Here is a 20,319-nt window from a genome sequence, read left to right on the forward strand (position 1 = left end):
TTCTTTTGCTGGGGTTCAAATGTTTCATTCCAAAGGTGTCCTTAACGAGATGTTCAGCTCACAGTAATAGAGTGTCCTCTTTAAAGGCCAGCTCCCATCAGCCAAGGTTAAGAACAATGTGAAAACTGTTGTTGAGAAGTGCAGAACAAAAGTGGTCTTGTGCCTCTGTAATTTGTTCTCAGCAAGGACTGAAGTATGTCCAAGAGGAAATGTCAAGGAAGCAGAGGTACTTCCAAGACTGGAGACAAGAGCTGTGACAACATGATGGTTTATTAACAAAGAATAACAGATGTTAAGCCTTTGAACTGGGGAGGTTAGAGGAGTAGAAGGGGGAACCACAATCCAGAGCCTTGTACATTGATCTGCTATAGAGAGAAGTTAGGCAAGCTATAGGTGGAAAAAGAAAATAGAGAAAAAGAAATTATGTCCTTATTAAAAAATAAGTGAGTGTGGATACAAGCATACTTTAGATAGGCCTGTTTTTTCAGAGAGTGGTTGCTAAGACTGTCTGAAATCTGAATTTTTCAAGGTGTCTTGTTGGGTGTGGTATTCCTACTGGCCTCTTAGCTGGAGCTGTTGCTCAAGAGCAGGGCATGGCTTCCACAATAGACTGGCTCCTGCAGATCAAGAGGAGTTAATGTTTGCACTGAGATAAATCTTTGTTCTTGTCCAGTGTTTACTAGATTGACTAACCAGGCACCACATTTGCTACCAGCAAGAAGCAAATTTAAATGCAAATAGAACAAGAGGACACAGCCTCAAATGTGACCAGGGAGGTTTTAGATTGGATATTTAAAAAATTTCTTCACTGAAAGGGTTATCAAGCAATGAAACAGGCTGCCCAAGAAAGTGGCTGAGTCACCATCCTGGAGGTATTTAAAAGAGTGTGGATGTGGCACTCAGGGACATGGTTTAGTGGTGAGCTTGGCAGTCTCAGATTAATGGTTGGACTTGATGGTCTTACAGCTCTTCTCCAGCCTAATTGGTTCTCTAAGCTTAGAAAGCCCATTCACAATGTAAAAGGTAGAGACTGAAAGAAAAGCAGCAGGATGGAGCCCTCAACAGTGGTACCTCAGTCCCACAGGTATGTCTAATACCCTCAGGAAATTCTTCCAAGGTTTAAATAATTATAGCTGAAGACTTTTTCTTGAAGGAAAAGAAAATCAACAAGTCCTTTAATGCTTGTTTTAGCTGCTCCTAGGGGGTGTGTGATTATTATTCCTGGTAAGAGCTAGTCCATAATGCCTTGTGCTGTCTTTAATAATTTCTAACTGCACAAAGTCATGGGAAGTCTTTCACAGTTCAGCAGATGAGGAGTCAAAATCCATGTAGAGGGAATAAAGAGCTCTGAGAGGTGCAGGAACAAAAGAAAGGACCTCTCTGCATGTAATAACTGTGTTCTTTATTTTGTAGGCCTGTGTTAGTATTTAGTAGATCTGTTACCCAGCTCTTGTTTATTGACATGAGAAATGTTATTGAATATAACCACTAATTTGCATCTGTTCAGGATGTGGCTTCCTTGTTGTCATGACTCATGATGCATAAGGATGCTAAATGTCAATGCAAAGTCATTGGTTTTCTGCAGGAGGGACAGGGTTTGGAAGGGCCAAGGCTGTATGTGCTGGGGTGCATGGCCAGTGTTTGCAGAGATACCATGCTCTGATGCTGCTCTTCCTGAAACCTTCTCAGAGTTTGGAGTTTTAGATCATTTGTGGCAGAACTGTGCACAATTCAAAAGCTCAAATTATAGATTGCTCAGAGTGTATATCAGTATACCTGGTATTTCTTCTGCATGTAGGGAAATAATTATTTTTAATTAAAATGCTGAAAAGCATGGAAGCAACTGTGTCAAATCAGTTTCTGCCTACCAAGAAGGGCTAAAGGTGGAAAATTGGAAATATAGTTTATGAAACAGGTATGAGCAAGGCCCTCAGCAGTTTCATACACTTAGGAAGTTTATGAGCTGGATGGATATCAGACCCTCTGCCCACAAACTCCATAAATGTGCCTGGAATCTCCTTGAGTTCTCTAACTCAACGACCTTCTTTGCAATGTCTGATTTATGTGTCTCACTGAAGAATACCTCATTTGTTCACACCCTCATTTGTTTTAAACTTGTTGCCTGATAATGTCATTGAGCACTGTGGTTTTGTGGTCTGGGGAGTGAAACTGAGACACTCCTTCTCTCTCCATCTTTCCATGTCACTCATTATTTTATAGCTCACTTCCAAAGAACACTTCAGGTGTGGTTAAACAATATAGTGAACCCAGATGCCTCTCAAAGACAGGGGGATCACATGAGACTCTGATAACTGGGAATGAATTCACCTTCCTGCTCCAAGAATGGATTCGTTTTTTCACTATCAGGCTTTATGCTGGATTACGTATAACTTTGGCAAAAGCTTGTGTATGTATGCTTTGATCATTCAGACAGAAACATGATAATGAACCCACACCTGATTCAAATCCATGCCAGGTGACCAGCCATACATGGATTTGGTATTTATGTCCAGGGAATGACAAGAACAGGAGAAATATCCTATAAGGTCAGATCCCATATCCATCTGGCACTGTGCTCTTCTCCAGCAGTGGCAAAAGAATGGGATATTCAGGGACAGCACATGAGCCTGGGCACTTTCTGTGTCCATTCTCCTCAGCATCCAAAACATTTTTACCACGAGGGTTAATGGGTACATCCCCATCCGGTCCTTTTAGTATTTTTAGTCTTGTTTCATCAGGTGCATCCACATTCCAGTGTTGTGTGTTATGCTGTGTAAGAAGCAGCTCTGCTTTCACCCTATTTGCCAGTTTAAATTTATAAAATCTCATCCTATTCCCACTCAGTCATCTCCTCTCCAAATGAAAAGTTACAGCTGTGTCAGTCTGTCATAAACTGACTTTCCCCACCCTTTTTCTGTGCCTTCTCTAACCCTGTTGCCTTATTTGAGATGTGGAGACCAAAGCTGCACGCAGAATGTGAGATGTTAAACGGATTTATTCTGTGATCCTGTGTAATGACCTTGTGTAGGTTCACCAGTGATTTAGAGGCAAGCTGGCACGCACTCCTTTCTTGCTGACACCGATCCTGACAGCACCCAATGCAGTGTGGATGCTTTTACTGATGCTGCACACTGAGCTGCTAATTCAGAGACCACCAGGAGTGACTCCAGGACCATCTTGTTGTGTTTGGTAGTCAGTTCAGCATTTCTCAGGCATGCTTCATTATTTTTAATAATGCTGCACCACCTGAAAAGCACAAGCTGTCATCTCTTTCTCAGGCTAAACAGACTCTGCCAGGACCCTCTTCTGATCACACTTCACAGTGTTTTCTCTGAATTGCTGAGTTTTAGGTTTGTTTGGAGATGGGAACACAAAGCAGCAAGCTGTAGCAAGAATGCAGTAATTTCGTGACATAAGAGGTTCCCTTTCATATTTTAATTTAATTTCTTATGCTTTCTAATAGCTGATTGCAGGATTTGACTGCTGCAGTGCAAGAAACAGAAGTTTTACACAGAAATACCCACAAAGACAGCAGAATTTCTCCTGACTGGCTATTTTACAGCCTGTTCTTGAATGCACAGGGCCAGTGTGTAACTAATCCTGACCGCTGTATTGTCAACTTGCAATTTTGTTTTCTTATGGAGGAGATATTAATAGTTGAGACAAGACATGTAAAGTCACAGTGTCACATAGATATGAAAAACCCCAAGATACAGAACTGATATCTGTGGCTGCCACTGCTGTTTTTAAAATTGCAGCTTGTCATACAAGATTCTGTATTCACCTTCTTGAAGAGCTGAAGATTTCCTATTGCAAATCCTTGGACCTGTCAAAACAGCAGAACCAGGGGGAAATCAGGAAAAGTGTAAACAAGTTAAGGCAGCTCGTAAAAGCTCCAAGCTTTGAAAGAACCACATCAGAAGTTATGGATTTGGGGTAAAGGGAGGTTCTTTGCTGAAGCAGGATAAAGGATCTGACAGTATACTGAACTGAACAAAGCAACCCTGCACTGGGAAACAGTGAATGAAATGAATTAATTGGTGATGTCTTCCCCTAACTTCTATAATCCTGAGAAAAGAAGGCATGAAATGAATACATTTTAACCACTCACTAAGATTTTTTTGCTTTCCATCTGCCCAAGATCACAGAATTTATTTTATTCAGCCGTCCTTGACAATTAAATGTAGTGCAATAAATTTCTTCCCTGGGACTTCACTTATTATCACAAATGACATATTGTCTTAATAAAAAATGGTTGTGAATTAACCAACTGTGCTTATGTGACTCTTTTAGATTTAGTAGACTTTTCATTTTGAACCTGCATCTTTGTATTGTAATTATATTTTATTCTTTGGAAAAAGGGATTTAAGTTATGAGATAATTTCCTTGACTAGCACATATTGTGGGAGTGTTAAAATGAGCCAAGAGTCATTCCTATATTTCAGATTTGTTGTTTCTTTTTTTCTTTTTTCTTTTTTTTTGCATTTGAAATGAAAAGAAGTAACATTTTTATAACTTAGAGAACTGGTGTTTATTTCATGGGAATTAGAACTACTCATGTGTAGAGAATTATTCACCTAGTGCAATACTGTTTGATCTGCTGAAAGACTCTTGAAAATGAACTTACATTGAAAGAAGTGGAATTCTAAGGAGCTGAATAATAACCCCACCAAGACATCTTAGAAAATGCAAATAACAAAATCCAAAGATAAAAACCCACCTATCAAATTTTATGTTCATGTATAGGAAGGCAGAAGTATTTTTTCCTCTTTCTTCAGTTTCTGCTTCCTCAGCCAAGGCAACCACTGTGCCCATGGCTTACAGTCTTGAGGCACTGGAGCTGCCTCAGAGCTGAGGTGCACAAACCTTTGATCATCCCTGAACTAAATTTTGATGGTTCCAAAAGGTTTGCAAAGACTGTTGCTTCTAGGGAGGAAGGGACCTGGGGGGAAAAGCAGGGCAGCTGCTCCAATAAGGAGTTTCTGCTGCCAAGAGCACGCTGGCAGCTCACTCAGCCTGTCCATGTGAGAGCTGGATGGTCTTGGGAGATGTGCTGGATAAAACAGGCTTTGTATCCGTGTCTGATCTGGTGTGTGCAGCTCTCACTCCCTGGTTTCTTTCCTCTCTGCCCACCAGGAGCACAGCTCACACACCTGCACAAGGGAAGGGCATCTCAAGGCTACAGAAATGGAACTTGACAAATGTCTTGGTCTGTTGTAGCTAAGCCCAAGTCTGGGTTTTTTTGACTGAGTTCTGGAAAACTGCTCAGAAAGGGAGTTCTGAGGGAGGGACAGAAGGGCCCTCCTGGAGCTCCACATGCCTGTGTTTAAATGGCTCAGTTTATTCTTCCAACTTCATAAGTGATGGAGAAGTGTTTTCTGCCAGCCCACAGTGAGTGCCCAGAGTGAGGCAGATAACCTGCACCCTACAAGTGCCTGTTTGTCCCTGCATGGCTTGTAACCATTCCCACAGCAGGAAGCCAGTCTCCTCTTAAAACAATTCTTCAAGCACACAGACTTCTGAAAAGATTTTGCTGGAAGAAAATACTACATTTATACAATGTGGAGGAAATCTGAGGTTCAGTATTAGTAAGGACATTTGAACTCTCATGCTGATGACAGCTCTGAAGTGGATTTTTTTGGCCAACTTTCTTTTAAAATAGACTGCAATTCGCAATTATTGGATATCTGAGAGAACATTCTGCTGTGCAAGAAGTGATCACAAAGCCTCTGTGATGATGGGACAGCTTAGATGAAAAGAAAGAGCATGAAAGCAATTTTTTGAAAGCTGGATGCTGCCATGGATGAACCTTGACAAGAGGGGAATGAAATTTGTGAGTCTTTTTTTCAGGGTATGAAAATTAATTCAGAGACCCAGTGGATCTGTGGTACTGATAAGAGGAAATGAACACTTGTGTTTACAGAGGTGCAAATTCAACATGGTCTGAGTATAGGCAAATGCTGTGCTATGGTTGATGTCCCACTCCTATTTACTATTTATATCAGGGAAGCCTCAATGAATCACACTCATAAACTAAGGTCCATATTGTACTGTGCATATGCAGAAAAGAAAAAGTTCTCCTAACTTCAGATTTTTTTACAATCCCCATGTGAAAGGAGCTGGGACACTCAGTCCTCTTTGAACTAAAGAAATGTTCTTGATTAGCTGAGATGGCTGATTTTTAATTGCTTCTAATCAAAGCACTTAAAACAGGACACCTCTTTGTAGCCTGTAAGAATTCTTTCATCTGCCTTCTCTTTGGGCATGAAATTGCTTTATTCTATCTCAGATTAGCTTGTAGGATTGAGTAAGAAGCAAAATCTCTATTTGTGCATTATGTAGCATGCAGAGGTTAAATCTTTGCTGAAGTTTGTGAGAAATGCCTCAACACTAACAACCTCCAACCTCCCCGCAGGTCCATGACAGGTGGATGAGCCTTTCTGCACCCAAGGCTCTCCTGATTTCCCATGTTTGTGCCTCACTGGTAGCCAGCAGTTCCTGGGAGAACATGGGAGACATTTCCTCATTACACCTTTGGGGTTCACCTAGAGCTGGCACAAAGTTTTGTGCCAGGTTTAGGGATACAGATGGGTATGGACAACTTTGGGGTCATTCTCAAATCTGGTATAACTGCATAGAAGGTCCAAACTTTCTCCTGTTAAAGTTTACACCATCTTGGGGAAGAAGGGATGGAATAATTTTCAAGTTTTCAGCAGTTTCAGAATTTATGTCAAAACTGCAGGGAAATCTGAAGAAAGTTTACTTTTTTTATTCCTTCTATGAGAACAAATTATCTACCACAAAAAGCGTATCCACAGAACACTTTGAGGATGCCTAACTGGTTATATTAAGCAGTGTGAATGTTACCCATGTGCACAGTTTTAGGGTGTGAGATGGGTTTTCTCCTTGAGTCAGGTCTTATGAACTCTCAGAGAAACCATCACACCCAAGATAGCTCTGCTACCTGGAATGGCATAAAATCAGCAGGATGGCTTCTGAGGTAGTGTTGGAAACAGAAAAGTTTTAATAAAAGGCAAAATAACAGAGCTCTTACATAGAAAAGCAAGGGGCTTTTCTTGAGGGGCTTGCCCCCTCGAGCTAGGGGCAAGAGGTTTTTGCTCTTGCTAAAACACTTCACAAAAGCAATTATTTCCTTTGTTCTCTTCTTTTTCTAGTGAATTACCCAGGCAGGACTTTTTGGCTTCTGTCCAATTGGCAGCCCCAGGTTTGAGGTGAAGTCCTAAAGGTCTTATGAGGTATCTTTTTACCAAGTTGAGGAGAGAAACTTCTGGGCTTTTTTCCTTTTTAAGGAGACAAAGGATAATTCGGTTACTTCGTCAACAGGGGGCACATTCCTACAGGTGTGCGCGCTGACGCTGGCTGACAAGTGGTTTACATCTCAAAGTGATGGAGCCTCTTGAGAAGGATTGGTCCATTCAGCTCCCTGAAGAGTTTATTTACTTAGTTTAGATCCTTACACAGAAGATTCTCTCTGGCAAATCCCATGTACAGAGAATGCCACCCTGCTCTCCTGCTGAACACACCCACACTCTTCTTTCCCATAGCTGAGCCTGTGCTTGCTGCCTCTCTGGTGCTGTCAAGGGACACATCTCTGCATGGTTATCTTGGCTAAGGTAACATCTGGGGTCAGGGACACATCTCTGCATGGTTATCCTGCCTAAGGTAACCTCTGGGTCAAGGGACAGGGGTCAGGGACACATCTCTGCATGGTTATCCTGGCTAAGGTAACATCTGGGATCAGGGATACATCTCTGCATGGTTATCCTGCCTAAGGTAACCTCTGGGTCAGGGGTGCAGGAGAGCTCAGATGCAGCCTGATGCCATTTGTGCCCAAACCTCTGACAGACTGAAAACCTGAGACTGAAATCTGGTTTACTTCAAAGATGGATTTTGCTCTTGGCACCATGCAGTCATCCAAAGCTTGGGCAGTTCTCTTTCTGTTACCCTGTGGCACCTTTTGCAGTTCTGTCTTTGGGCAGCTTCAAGTGTTATGTAAACATAAGAATCATGGAAGACAGCCCAGTTAACACATCAGGCTTTATTAATGGCCATTTCCTGCAACCACCCTCTGACTCTTGCTTTGCTTGAGGCCTGTTTTTGTCTGGGTGCTGCATTTCCACTCATACTGATAAGATTTTAGGATCCTTTGGCACAAAGTTTTACATTTTCTGCTATTGTACCCTACATTGCTGACATTCCTCTTGGGCTGGCCAGTAAACTTTATTTGCTTGCTCTGAATACAACCTTTAAACATTACCAAGTTCCCTTTCCAGTTTGCAGTATCTTTTCCTCCACAGCTTGAGTTTGCAGATGATTTCAGATGTTTGAGCACTGGTCACTATCAGATTTACTCAGCTTGTAGGTGCCTGCTTGTTTTGGCTCGTTGGACTGTGTGCTTCTGCAGGTAAATTTTTATACCTACAATAATTTAGGCAAACAAATCCTCTAATGACAGGGGGAAGAAAATTTGCTGGATATTTGTCACTGCATGTTTGTGGCCAACATGAACCTGAAAAATGCTGCTATTATATGAATAATAATGTTTCCTCTCACCACTTGGTTTGTTTGCCAGTACAGTTAATAGCACAAAGTTCTCAAGCAGCATAGATTGTTTCTCTCTCTGAAGCATGTGGCATATGTATTTTCTTGGAAGAACTGATGTTAGGCAGAAACACCTCTCTAACACAGCTTGAGGAGTAACCCTTGTTCAGGCTTGTTCATTGCTTTGCTGCTGAAGGGGAGTGAGAACTACCTAAATTATGTGGTGTAAGTGCCACTGATATCATGGGTGTAGTTGGTGTCCTGACCAAGGTATTTACACAAATGACTTTATCTCAATTCAGGGGAAAATTGCTTTTGTTCTGGATCCTCTAATCTGCCTTTTATCTCTGGTCTTGTCACAGGCATAAGGAATGAGCTACATGTGTGGGAAGTCAGTAGATTGGAAACTTATCTTTGATTTCCTTTCTTTGCATCTTGCCATCTTGGTTTGAACAGAAGTTTTGGCTCTTGTCACATTCTGTTTGCCTGTACATGGCCAATTTTTAAAAAAAACCAAAACTATATTGGAAGAAGCAAAAAGTCAGAGCTTTCTCTCGTTTCTCTCCTTTGCTGTCGATAAAAGGAAATTCAGAATATAATGATCTTGCTAGGAAATCAAAACTCCCTCTTAACAACTCCTTGAGTTAAATTAGAATCGAGTACAGAGAAAAATTTGAAAATACTGCACTGATCAATTTTCCTTACTTTTTCAGAAAGGGGCTGTTTGCTGGCATGAAGCTGAAGAAGAAGAAAAAAGGCGAGAAAGGGCTGACTATTGCAAACAAAGACGCATTGGGTAAGCCTCATAAATCAATATTTCAACAGGGATGAGCATGTGGTGGGGGATTATATTAGATCTGATTTCATGTGAACTCATTTGAATTGTGTCTCAAAGCTTAGCATTGATAAAACTGGCAGTAAACTCCTTATCACTCCCAAATAAACAGAGAGCTAATTCTTTTTGCATTAACTGTTTCATGAAGTTCACGTTCAGATTCTGAGTTCACACTGCTCTATCTGGTACAGTAAACTAAAAATGTCAGCCTGCCTCTTTCCATAGAGAGATGGCACATTTTTGAGAGGTTTTTTCCTACTTTACAGGTAGGTAATTTACTACAAGTGTGTAATTCCTCCAGAAGTTTTGCTTCTTTTAGAAACCGTAAATACAGAGCCTGCTGTGATGGCTGGATGGGCTGGCTCAATAAAGCTGGCAGCTTTACTCAGTAGTGTGTGTGTGCCTGTGGTGAGTGCACACAGGGTGAGGAGAGTGGCCACAGGCACATGGATTTGGGAAATGGTTTTGCACAGGAGGGGAGCTGCTGCTGTAATCAATGCTGCTCGATACAGACCACGAGAGTATCTCTAACTGGGACACCCAAATAAATAAAATATTCAGTTCATGATGATGAATTCACTGCTCTTCCCCAAGTGAGTTTTTTTGCTGCTAGAAATCAGATGTGGGTTTTACTTCCTTGTCTGTTTTCTTCATCAGGTGATCATGATGAGATTGCAAGTTTTCTCCATGACACTCTTGGAAGACAGGAAGAGGCAGAGGAAGACCTAATGAACAGTGAAGCTCTGTCCAGTGCTTTTGGATCCTTAAGCCCAAATAGGAAAAGGTGCTCCTTCATGTATCTTACCTAACATCCCTAAACATCTTTTCCAGATCTCTGTTTCCCAGGAAGGGCATTACCTTGAACAAAACATCTGACAGAAAATCCCGTTGCTGACAGCAGTGATTCCTTCACTCCTGCTCTCCCACATGACACAGAGTGGAATGCACTTGTCAGCTCAGAGGTGTCACCAGGTGCTATCCAGTGCAGGGAGAGGTTGAAATGGATCCTGAGTGTGCCTCAGCTGTGCTAAGGAACTCTGCTAAACAAAACAAGCCAAAGGGAACAGCAATGTCTATAGTGAAGAGCTTGTGTAGTTGTGCTTTTCATACAGGACAGGAATTACAGGAGAGGAATGCAGTCTGGGGAGGAATGGAGTCAAGCTTGATGGGACCAACAAGGGAAATCATTGCCATGATAGGTAGCTGCACTGGTTTGTGTGGATGCAAAACATTTCCCTATCAAGAAGTATATGAGAAAGACAGAGATGGTCTCTGCTGAAGAAATCAAGCCTAACAGTTCACAACAAAGCTGTCTGCCACAAATAATACTCATTTAGTGTTAAGAAGTCTTCCTAATGTGTGCACAAGTACCGGCTCTTGCCTAGAGATGTCTAATGACTTCTTCTGACATTTAAACAGGGCAAAGCTGGTGACCAGAATTCATGAAGATGAGATGAAATCCCAGAACTACCAGGTGAGCAGGGGGTGACAGCCCTTATGTGACTGTGAATTCCCCAGGCAGACTGGACCTGAGCCCAGGAGTGTCCATGGTGTCCTTGTGCCCCACAGATTGCCATCACCATCATTGAGGCCAGGCAGCTGGTGGGCGAGAACATTGACCCTGTGGTGATCATCGAGATAGGCGATGAGAAGAAGCAAACAACAGTAAAGGAAGGCACAAATGCCCCTTTCTACAATGAAGTAAGTGCTTTCTCTTAAAAAACACTTTCTTCAATGGTTCTGGGTGGACTCTGCCATTTGGTAGCTCATAAGGGGATGAATTAAGTTTGCAGCACTTCCATATCTGAGCAGGGATATCTCTCCAGGAGACAGAGCACCAGCAATAGCTCCCTTGGGTTTTAGATCTGTTTGCTCTTTCTCTTCTCAAGGTCTGTCCAGCCTGTTCCCTACCCTCTCCTGCACATTCTGCTTTACTGTCACTGCTGCTGCAGTTTTTAAAATCATCCATTTAGGTGCTTTGTCTATACTGCACCCTGCCACACCTCCACTCCCTTTTCTACTATTTCATGGTTTCAGCCTTTCCTTGACATATGTTTGTTCCAACTGTGACAAATGACGCTAAAACAGTCCCCAAAACCAACAGGTCCTTTGGGTTTCCTTGTACCTCCTGTCCCTTTTGACAATACCTTCTGATGCAGACTGAGGCCCATGGGCATTTTGAAGCAAGTCTTGCGCAGCCATGCAAGGAATAGAGTAGAAAACAAGTCTGGGCTGTGGGAGAAACACATCAGGGGCAAGGAAAGAATTGTGCTTTGTCCACCACTGCCCTCCTGCACCCCCAGCATCTCACCTGGGCTCTGTGCAGTAACACAGAATGCTGAGCCATGCAGCTGACAGCACTGTCTGCCTGCCCAGGGATGGTTCTCATCTGCTGTCCCCTCTTCCCACAGTACTTCGTGTTCGATTTCGTTGGACCGCAGGTGTTGCTGTTTGACAAAATAATCAACATCTCTGTAAGTACCCAGGAAAGCTTAACACAGTAAGTAAAGGTCATTGTTTTTGTGTCACTTCAAATCTAAAGGATTCTTAATGTAGTTAAAAATAAACAATTTTAGGTACCAAGAGTGCTAGAAAGTCACCATGAAGTATAGGAAAGAGGCTGGAGGAGAGGATAAGGAGGAGGAGTCAGCTGGCAGAGATTTGAAGGAACATACCCAAAAGGAAGATTTAGTCTGCATTTTCAGGGATACTCATTGCTGCTGTGGCAAACTGCAAGGAAGAATGAGAAATTCAGCTTAGCTCTCTCTTCTCACTGCCTTCATCCATCTAATTTTCAACCTGCCACTTGATTCAAATGACTGAGTTGGAACTTCTCGTTTACATCAGTTCCTCAGATATAACTGTTTCTAACTAAATGAAGCTAAACTAATGCAGACACTTTTCCTCAGCCAGCAGGTGCTCTTGGGCTGCCTGGTTGGTTGCTATAAGCATGGGAGTGCTCTCCAAGAGTTCAGTGCTGCTTCCGCTGCTCATTGCAACTAAAGTCCCAGCAAAACTACAGGGTGACCTTATTGCTCTCTACAAATACCTGAAACAAGGTTAGAGCCAGGTGTGCCTTGGTCTCTTCTCCCAGGTAACAAGGGACAGGACATTCCAAGAGGAAATGGTCTCAAGTTGGACCAGGAGAAATTTAGACTGGATATTAGGAAAATTTCTTCACTGGAGGAGTAGACAGGCATTGAAGTGGACTGCCCAGAGAAGAGGTGTAATCACCATCCCCAGAGGGATTTAAAAGGCATGTGGATGTAGCTGCTGGGGACATGGTTTAGTGATGGACTTGGCAATGCTGGGTTAATGACAGGGCTCCATCTTAAAGATCTTTTCCAACCTAAATGATTCCGTGTTTCTGTGACATTTCAGAAGAGTCCTCATGGAAGACACACATGCTTTTGGGCTTGGACATTAGATAATGAGGTGCAGTTTGGAAGGCCAAGTCTATGGAACCATGTTAATTATCTAGTCCAAAACTCATCACCACGTACAGCAAAGCTGCTAAGGAATTAAAGATCTCATGAGACTCTGGACAGTGCTGTGTTTGTAGTATTTGGAAACTTCAACAGCTGTGCCTTTCTTGAACTCTTGTTTTTGCTAAAAGTCCATCCATTTTGTCAGAGATTTCTCTGGCAATAAACAGTGCAACAGTTGTTGCTCCAGGAAAAGCTCTTTTTTCTCTGGAGTGCTTTGTCCATTTCAATAATGTACACCAGGAAAAGGTCTGGCTGGTTGAGCTTGACAGAAACAAGCAGTGCTCAGGAGCTATAGGACACATCACTATCTACTTCCTTTTCTGAGCTGCCAACAGAGTGACTTTCCCAGCTACAGAATAAAATGTGTTCATTACGCATGGACAACTGGACAGCTAGGTTTTCAGTGCTGGGAATAAACTGACAGTTGGAATCCCAAAGTTCCATTAACATCCACTGTTCCATGCTCAAAGCTCAGATATACGAAGTTCATAACTACATAAGGTATCTGCAGATCTGATCTCAGCTGTGAGGACAGAATTTACTACAGGCTGGCAATGGCATGGGAGCAGATATCACCTCACAGCTGTGACATATCACAGCCTGTGGCCCCATAGGTGTTTCAGACATGGTTCATGTAGCAGCACATTGCCAAGGCACCAGCTCCTGTGTGCTGCTGGTGCTGTTGGGGATGTAGAGTTATTTTTCTCTGAGATATGGCCAGTCTTTCCAATCTCACATTCTTTTGATAAAGATTCCATATATCCAGTGGTGGAGGGGGAAGTGCCAGATTTCTTCTGACTGCAATGGGGGTGAGGGAAAACATGTCACCATTACCTGCTGTATATCTGCACAGTTTCATCAGGCTCGGCAAACTTATTTTATTTATAGCTGATGAAGGTGCAACACTAAGAAATTAAAGGTCTTCTAGGTAAAAACGACTTTAGGAAAAAGCTCAGTAACAACAATGAACTAACCTTGGGCAGTGCTCATGTATGCTACTGAAAACAGAGATTCATTACCTTGCAACATAGTTCTGGAGAATGCAAACTATCAGGGGAATAGAAACAAAGAGAGGAAATATGTGTGTTGAAGGTGAAGGAAACCCTGAGGGATGGAAAGTTTCACAGCACTTGCTTAGCATGAAGCTTACTAAAGAAGAAACAAAGATTAGCAGCCTCCATTATGAACTTATCTGCATATGGAAGCTTAAGGAAAACAAAATAGGTTAGTGCCCTTGTCCATCAGTTTAGTAGTTCGTCTAGCTGTATTCAAACCCTGCATTTAAGACAAAAATGAGACACTCAATTTCCCAGCACCTGCTAATTACTAGATTTTTTTCTTCATTATTACCTTCCAGTATATTTCAGCAAACTTGTGGTAATACCATAGTAAAACTAAGGTGACCCTTGTGTGCTAAACCTGTATCTCCCTTACTGAACTATTTCTCAGTGTAACATGTTTGTGCTCATTCAGAAAATCTGAAGAAAATCCTTCAGTCATCTACAGTCAAGTGTGAAAAGACACAAATCTTTAATTAGATGTGGTGTGGATGTGATGCTCCCTCTCAGAGAAGACAAGACATGTTTTGCTATAAACTTCATGCTCACTTGCTTTGTTGCATTAGAAGAAAATACACTGGGAAAAAAAAGGATGAGGAAAGATGTAGAGTGTTTGATAGCAGCAGTGAGCTATTGCCTCAGCATTAAAAGCAACATGCACTGCAGGGAGTGGGAACCTGCATCATTTCAGTGGAACAGGGGCATTTACTTTCCACAAAGCAAACCTCAGGGACAGACAAGTGAGTTTTACACATTTAACATCTAACACTCTCTGGACAGGCTGTCATGGAGAGGAAATGAGCAAAGAGCAGCCACTTTGGACTCACCACATACCCTCATCTTGGATTTGAGTCTTAAAGAAGATTGTGGGGTTTTTTTCCCTACAGAAAATCTACATCGTTCTTCCCCCTTTAATCTATCCTAGCTGGATCTGTTGATTTGGGCATTCCCACATATTCCTCCAAAGCTGCAATATTGCCTGGCTTCAGGGAGAAGCCAAACAGATTTCAAGGCTTCTTCCCAACCCTGTGTGTGCTCTAGTCCAACCTCACAGGAGGGAGGGTCCAGTGCTCTGATGGGACCTGACAGCACCAGGGATTGAGGAAAAGCAGTAATTGTGCATGCAGCACTAACTTCACACTAATTCCTTTTCCACATGAAGGTTATTTAATTTTTCAGCTTAATAGTAAAGTAAAACTGCTCCTTTGTCCGCTCTTGATTTTTCAGCTCTAGAAACTGCTTCTGTGTTGAAGTGAGGAATTACCAAGGACAGCTGAGTATGTTCCCTAGGTCACAGTGGCACAGTGGCCATAGGGCCTTAACAGGGAAAAACATTATATTGCAATTAGAAACTTCTTGAATTTTCTGGTGAATCTTGATGAAGGTGTCAGTGATCTTTACTTGGAAATGTATGTCTCCTGCTCTTGAAAAGTGTAGAAAATAAAGTCACATGACCAATCCAGTGCAAAATTGCAGAAGTCTTCCTATCCAGAAATATCCTTATCTACAATGTGTAGGTCTAAAGAGAGAATGTGATGTGTCCCAGACTCCTGAAATGCTGTCAGAGGCCTGATTGTTTACTTACAATACTTACATTTAACTTCTGTAGACTTGAAAGAGCTTAGTTTCTCTTTGAAATTTGGGCAAGGCATTCCAGAAAATTTGGCCTCCTTCAGAGGCTTTTCCACAACCAAGGAATAGCTTTCAACTTTTTTAGCTATTCTGAAACCAGGTGAGACACATTTTTTGAGAAATGCAGCTCTAGAGCAAATCTTCCCTTAGAAGAAGCCTCTGCCTTGTCTGTAAAGGGAACCACATGCAAGTATTTGAAAACAAGACACAGAAATACATAGGTCTGGGAATCATGGCAATTGAAAATTATTAATTAAATTTGAATTATATTAAATTAAATTCATCACTTGGCAGGAAGAATACAGAGACAGACTCACTGGGGCCTGCTTGCCATCTAATTTACATCTATATCACTTCTCTGATTTCATTAATATTGGGGGGGGTAGATTAGAAATTACTCTCTTGGTTTATATGTACATTAAAATGTTGCCAAGAAACACATTCTTTCTCCTCTGAGTGTGCTCTGTTTTTATGGCAATTCAGCTATTGCACAGTGATAGGATTTCTGCAGCATAGTGTGAAACCAGTTACATCCCATGTGTTTATGTTCATTATGATTTAGCTAAAACTGCCAGGGTAAGTAATATAACTGCACCTGCTCTGAAGGAGCAGGTGCTCTAATTTTGATCTAATTCCTGCACTCTATCCCAGGGACCTGGGATGAACCTGTGTGATTCCACTCAGATGCAATTGTATTGTTTTCTAAATAGGCACAAAGTTGGGTAAAAGACATATTTCAAATACTGGTTGTATCTGCTGTGGCTATGTGCCCCCAGTTTTGGGTGATGCTGGATGTGGCTGCTTATTGCCTCTGAACTAAATGTGATCTTTGGATGCTCTTTCTTAGGCTGACTGTGAAGAGAGAGAGTGACATTCTTTAATCAGCTTTTTCTAACAGGTTATGCACAATAAACTGATTGGGAGTGTGCTGATAGGCTCCTTTAAAGTGGATCTGGGGACGGTGTACATTCAGCCAGGTGAGTGGTGCATTTTCTGCCCTTTCTGTCTGCTAAGAGAGATTTGAGGCAGGGAAGGAGAGGAGAGGGAGATATGTTGCTTTTCCACTGAGATGGTTGTGGTTTACACCAACTTAAAAACTTTTGGGAGAGTTGTTTTCCTATTTGGATATCAGGGTACCAGCCAAATTGTTGGAAAGAAGTTCAGCCCTGAAAACACCTTGGCAATCTGCCCATTGGTGGGTAGCACTTTTCAAGGATGGCATTTCTTTAAGTATTCAGAGTGGGCAGCTGAATATTCTACAAAAATCCAACTGTACTCATTTGTCAAAGAGCATCCAAAGCTCTTTCACCTGTGTTGGGGTAGAGGGAGTGGAGGGAGACCAGGATGGAAAGGGGAAGGAATGGTGAGGAGAGCACCAGCCAAGAGGAGAAGCAGGAGAGAGAAGATGACAAAGAGGTGACCACTTGGGTCCACTTGACTTGTCATCTTCAGAGCAGTTCAGTGCTTTCTAACATTTGAACCTAAGAAAAGATCACCTACTTCTTCTTTGGAGTTTTTACAACCATCCACGAAACGTGTGCCTTTTTCTCTTCCAAAATGACTCAAGGACATGGTCTCCTCTTCCTCTTTGGGAAGGAACATATTTAAGCCACTTGCTGTAGATGTCACACAGTTATAGCAAGAGTGTAGAGTCATTTGGGCCACCCTCTCTGCAGGGTTCCTGTAAGAGTCAGTAGAGAGGAATGGCCTATCTGCAATGAGCAGTCCATGTCCATGCTCAGGCTGTGCCAGTCTTGAATTCTGTCCTGTATCTCCTGCTCACACTTTAACAGGAGGGTGGTGGCTGAGGGTTGATCTTGAGCTTATATCCCTGGTACTCTGTGATCTCTCCTTCCCACTCCTTGACCCACCCAAGGTGATGTCCAATGACTTAACATGAGATCTTAGGATCTTTCTTGATGGGGTTGTTGAAACAGGATTACAGCAAGGGCTGTTGTGGGTGAATTGTCTTGGACATTTTCCTCCTTGAAAGATGAAGCTGAATGTGCTTCTGGCTCATTCTTCCTCTGATGGCTGTCCACTCTCCTTCCCTTTCTCAGCTGTCTGCCAGCATTACAGTGGCCACAGCACCCAGCAAGGGTTTTGCTGCCAGAGTTCTGAGATCTTCAGACAGTTCTCATCAAAGAGGTGGCCCTTCCTCATAAGGGCTCAGTCTTAGTTCAGCTGCTGAGATCTCACCCAGGCTTCCACTGGTCTGTGGTCATTGATCTCAGTAAACAGTGATGAAAATGAACTTGTTTCTGACAAGCTCTGGATCAATCCTTTGCTTGCCTTTTTGATCACAAAACATTTTGGACCCTCTAGAAGTGTCTGGTAAACAAATCCATTTCAGCACAGTTCTCCTGACAGCACAAACATTGATGTACCTTTTCTGGGAGTGAAGAGGAAAATACTTGGATGTTTTTATATCCTCTACCTGACTGTTTAAGCTTGTCCTTCTTACAGGTCATCAGTTTTGTGACAAGTGGGCACTTCTCACTGACCCTGCTGACATTAGGACAGGAGCCAAAGGGTACCTGAAGTGTGACCTCAGTGTGACGGGGAAAGGTGATGCAATACAAGCCGCACAGAAAACAGCTGATACTGAGGAACAGATTGAAAAGTACTGCAATAATTTGTTTGGTTGTTTTTTTGTTTTTTGTTTTATTTTTGGGGTTGTTTTGTTTTGTTTTGTTTTTTGTTGTTTGGTTTTTTTTACTGCTTTCTTCCTTACTAGGTGCCTCAATAAGTCTCTGCTCTCATTTCAGTTCTTTCCTTGTTAACTCAGGGTTAATAGCAGGATAACATTGTACACCTGGTTGTTCTCACATGCTCAAAGAGAGTTTTTACAATCTTCTCATCTAAATTGAAGGGCACATTAGGGTCACTTCTCTGCAGCTGATGGAATTGATCAAGTCCTGTTGGCTAAGTTCCAAATTACCCCTGATAGAATGTTCATTGATCTGAAACCAATTAATGATTACTTAAAGCAGTTAAGAAAGAAGAAAAAATATGAGGAAAACCTATTCCTTCTCCACCCTCAGATGTGAGTGTATGGATATTTCCATATCCTTAGATAAACTCAAGCGTGTTGTCATTCTCCTTGTAAAATACAGAAGTTCAGGGTGGTAAATATGCTACCAGCATACTTTAAATTTTACTGAAGCAATGTTTCTGGTCAGTACTGACATCCTGGACCAAGTCTGTGGAAAGTCACCGAGCTGAGGGAGCACATGGTCTGTGGGGAAAGGTGGTGAATGTTGGTTTTTTGAGTCTAAATGAGAGCATTCAAATGGGCACCATACATGAGGAGGGCAGAGACAGGCTCTTTTCAGATGAGTGGCTCTTTTCAGTAGAAGGATGAGAGGCTTTGGAGGCAGGTAAGAACAATGAAATTACAGAACAGATTGGTTTTTACCATGGACATGGTCAAACAAAACAGGGGCCCAAAGAGAGTGGGAAATCTACATCCTTGAACATATTCAGAATTTACTGAACAAGGTCTGGAAAACCTTATCTGACTGGACCTGATTCTATATCACATAGAAAAGTTTGCTGAGTAATGCCATATAATTTTCTTGTGGTAAAAAGATTGTTTTTTGTTCAGATGAAAAAGCAAATTCATACACCTTTTTGTGTCTTCTCAGGTGCATGCTAACCCAAGATCACAGTGCTGGTGGAAAAAAATATCACTTCATTGTCCAAGTTTTCAATTTTAAGACAACGGCTTCTCTTTTCCTTTCAGGAATCTCTTGATCCCCAAAGGCTTTCCATCTGAAAGACCATGGGCCAGATTTTATGTGAGAATTTACAAAGCAGAAGGACTTCCAAAGATGAACTCCAGCATCATGGCCAATGTCACCAAAGCATTCATAGGCGACAGTAAGGACCTTGTGGATCCCTATGTGGTGGTCATGTTTGCAGGTCAAATGGTAATTGGGATCCTCTTGATCACAAAAGTAGGCCTTATTTCCTATTAGCTGTGCTACAGGCAGGTGATTGTGCTGATGCCCTTAACTTACAGTTACATGAATCAGGTAAAACATGTATCTTGGTCATCAGAAAATATTCAGTTCTTAAATTATGCAGAAATAAAGTAATGGAGACATTTAATGCCAGCAGATCTAATAACAGGCTCACAGCAGTAGGTTACAGGCAGGCAGCAGGAGGGGAAAGAGAATTCTGTAGCACTAAAACACTGAGTTACAAGACAGTGATTTACACAGCATGGGATTAGGTAAGAGCTGTGTTCTGGTCTCCCTTGAGTGAAATAAAGAAGCAGGGCTGAAATCAGTGAATGTGGTTCAATCAGGCTTTTAGGGCTATGTATTGATTTCTGAATTAGTCTGCTGAAATTCAGGACCCTCTCAGCTTTCCTGAGTGGAGTAAGCATTTTAGCAGACTGGCAGTGCTGCCTGGCTTCATTGCTCCTAGAGCAACTTCAGCATCAAACATGGTGAGACAGATTACTGCTTAGAGAGGCTTCTGACTCTGGTGGAAGAGGAATGCAGAGGAGGTCCAGGGCCTGGTTCCCCTGGGGTACACCATGAAGCCCTGTGTCAGGGAGCCTGTCTTGATTACTGGTGCAAATAAACAAAGAATCAAAATGGAAACTATTTTAAGCCAGCAGTGATTTCTGTGTGCAAGGAAGCCTTAGGGACAGCTCCAGTTAGTCCTTTTTAGATGTTTCAGGCATGAGAACATGGATCTTGGTGCTGATTGTGTGTTTTGCCATGAATCCAAA

General features: G+C 42.1%; 1 protein-coding gene across 1 annotated transcript in view; it reads left to right on the forward strand.

The window, feature by feature from the left end:
* The first annotated feature begins 1,049 nt into the window (after window positions 1–1,049).
* Window positions 1,050–20,319, forward strand: part of FER1L6 (fer-1 like family member 6) — a 64,291-nt gene continuing 45,021 nt past the window's right edge. Inside the window, exons 1-9 of the mRNA XM_030964663.1 lie at window positions 1,050–1,084; window positions 9,276–9,358; window positions 10,055–10,181; window positions 10,817–10,871; window positions 10,967–11,098; window positions 11,809–11,871; window positions 16,474–16,552; window positions 18,042–18,198; window positions 19,321–19,507. Coding sequence (XP_030820523.1) covers window positions 1,050–1,084; window positions 9,276–9,358; window positions 10,055–10,181; window positions 10,817–10,871; window positions 10,967–11,098; window positions 11,809–11,871; window positions 16,474–16,552; window positions 18,042–18,198; window positions 19,321–19,507 — 918 coding nt within the window. The remainder of the gene's footprint in view (window positions 1,085–9,275; window positions 9,359–10,054; window positions 10,182–10,816; window positions 10,872–10,966; window positions 11,099–11,808; window positions 11,872–16,473; window positions 16,553–18,041; window positions 18,199–19,320; window positions 19,508–20,319) is intronic.

This window comes from Camarhynchus parvulus, chromosome 2 (assembly GCF_901933205.1).
Source record: "Camarhynchus parvulus chromosome 2, STF_HiC, whole genome shotgun sequence".
Lineage (NCBI taxonomy): Eukaryota > Metazoa > Chordata > Aves > Passeriformes > Thraupidae > Camarhynchus > Camarhynchus parvulus.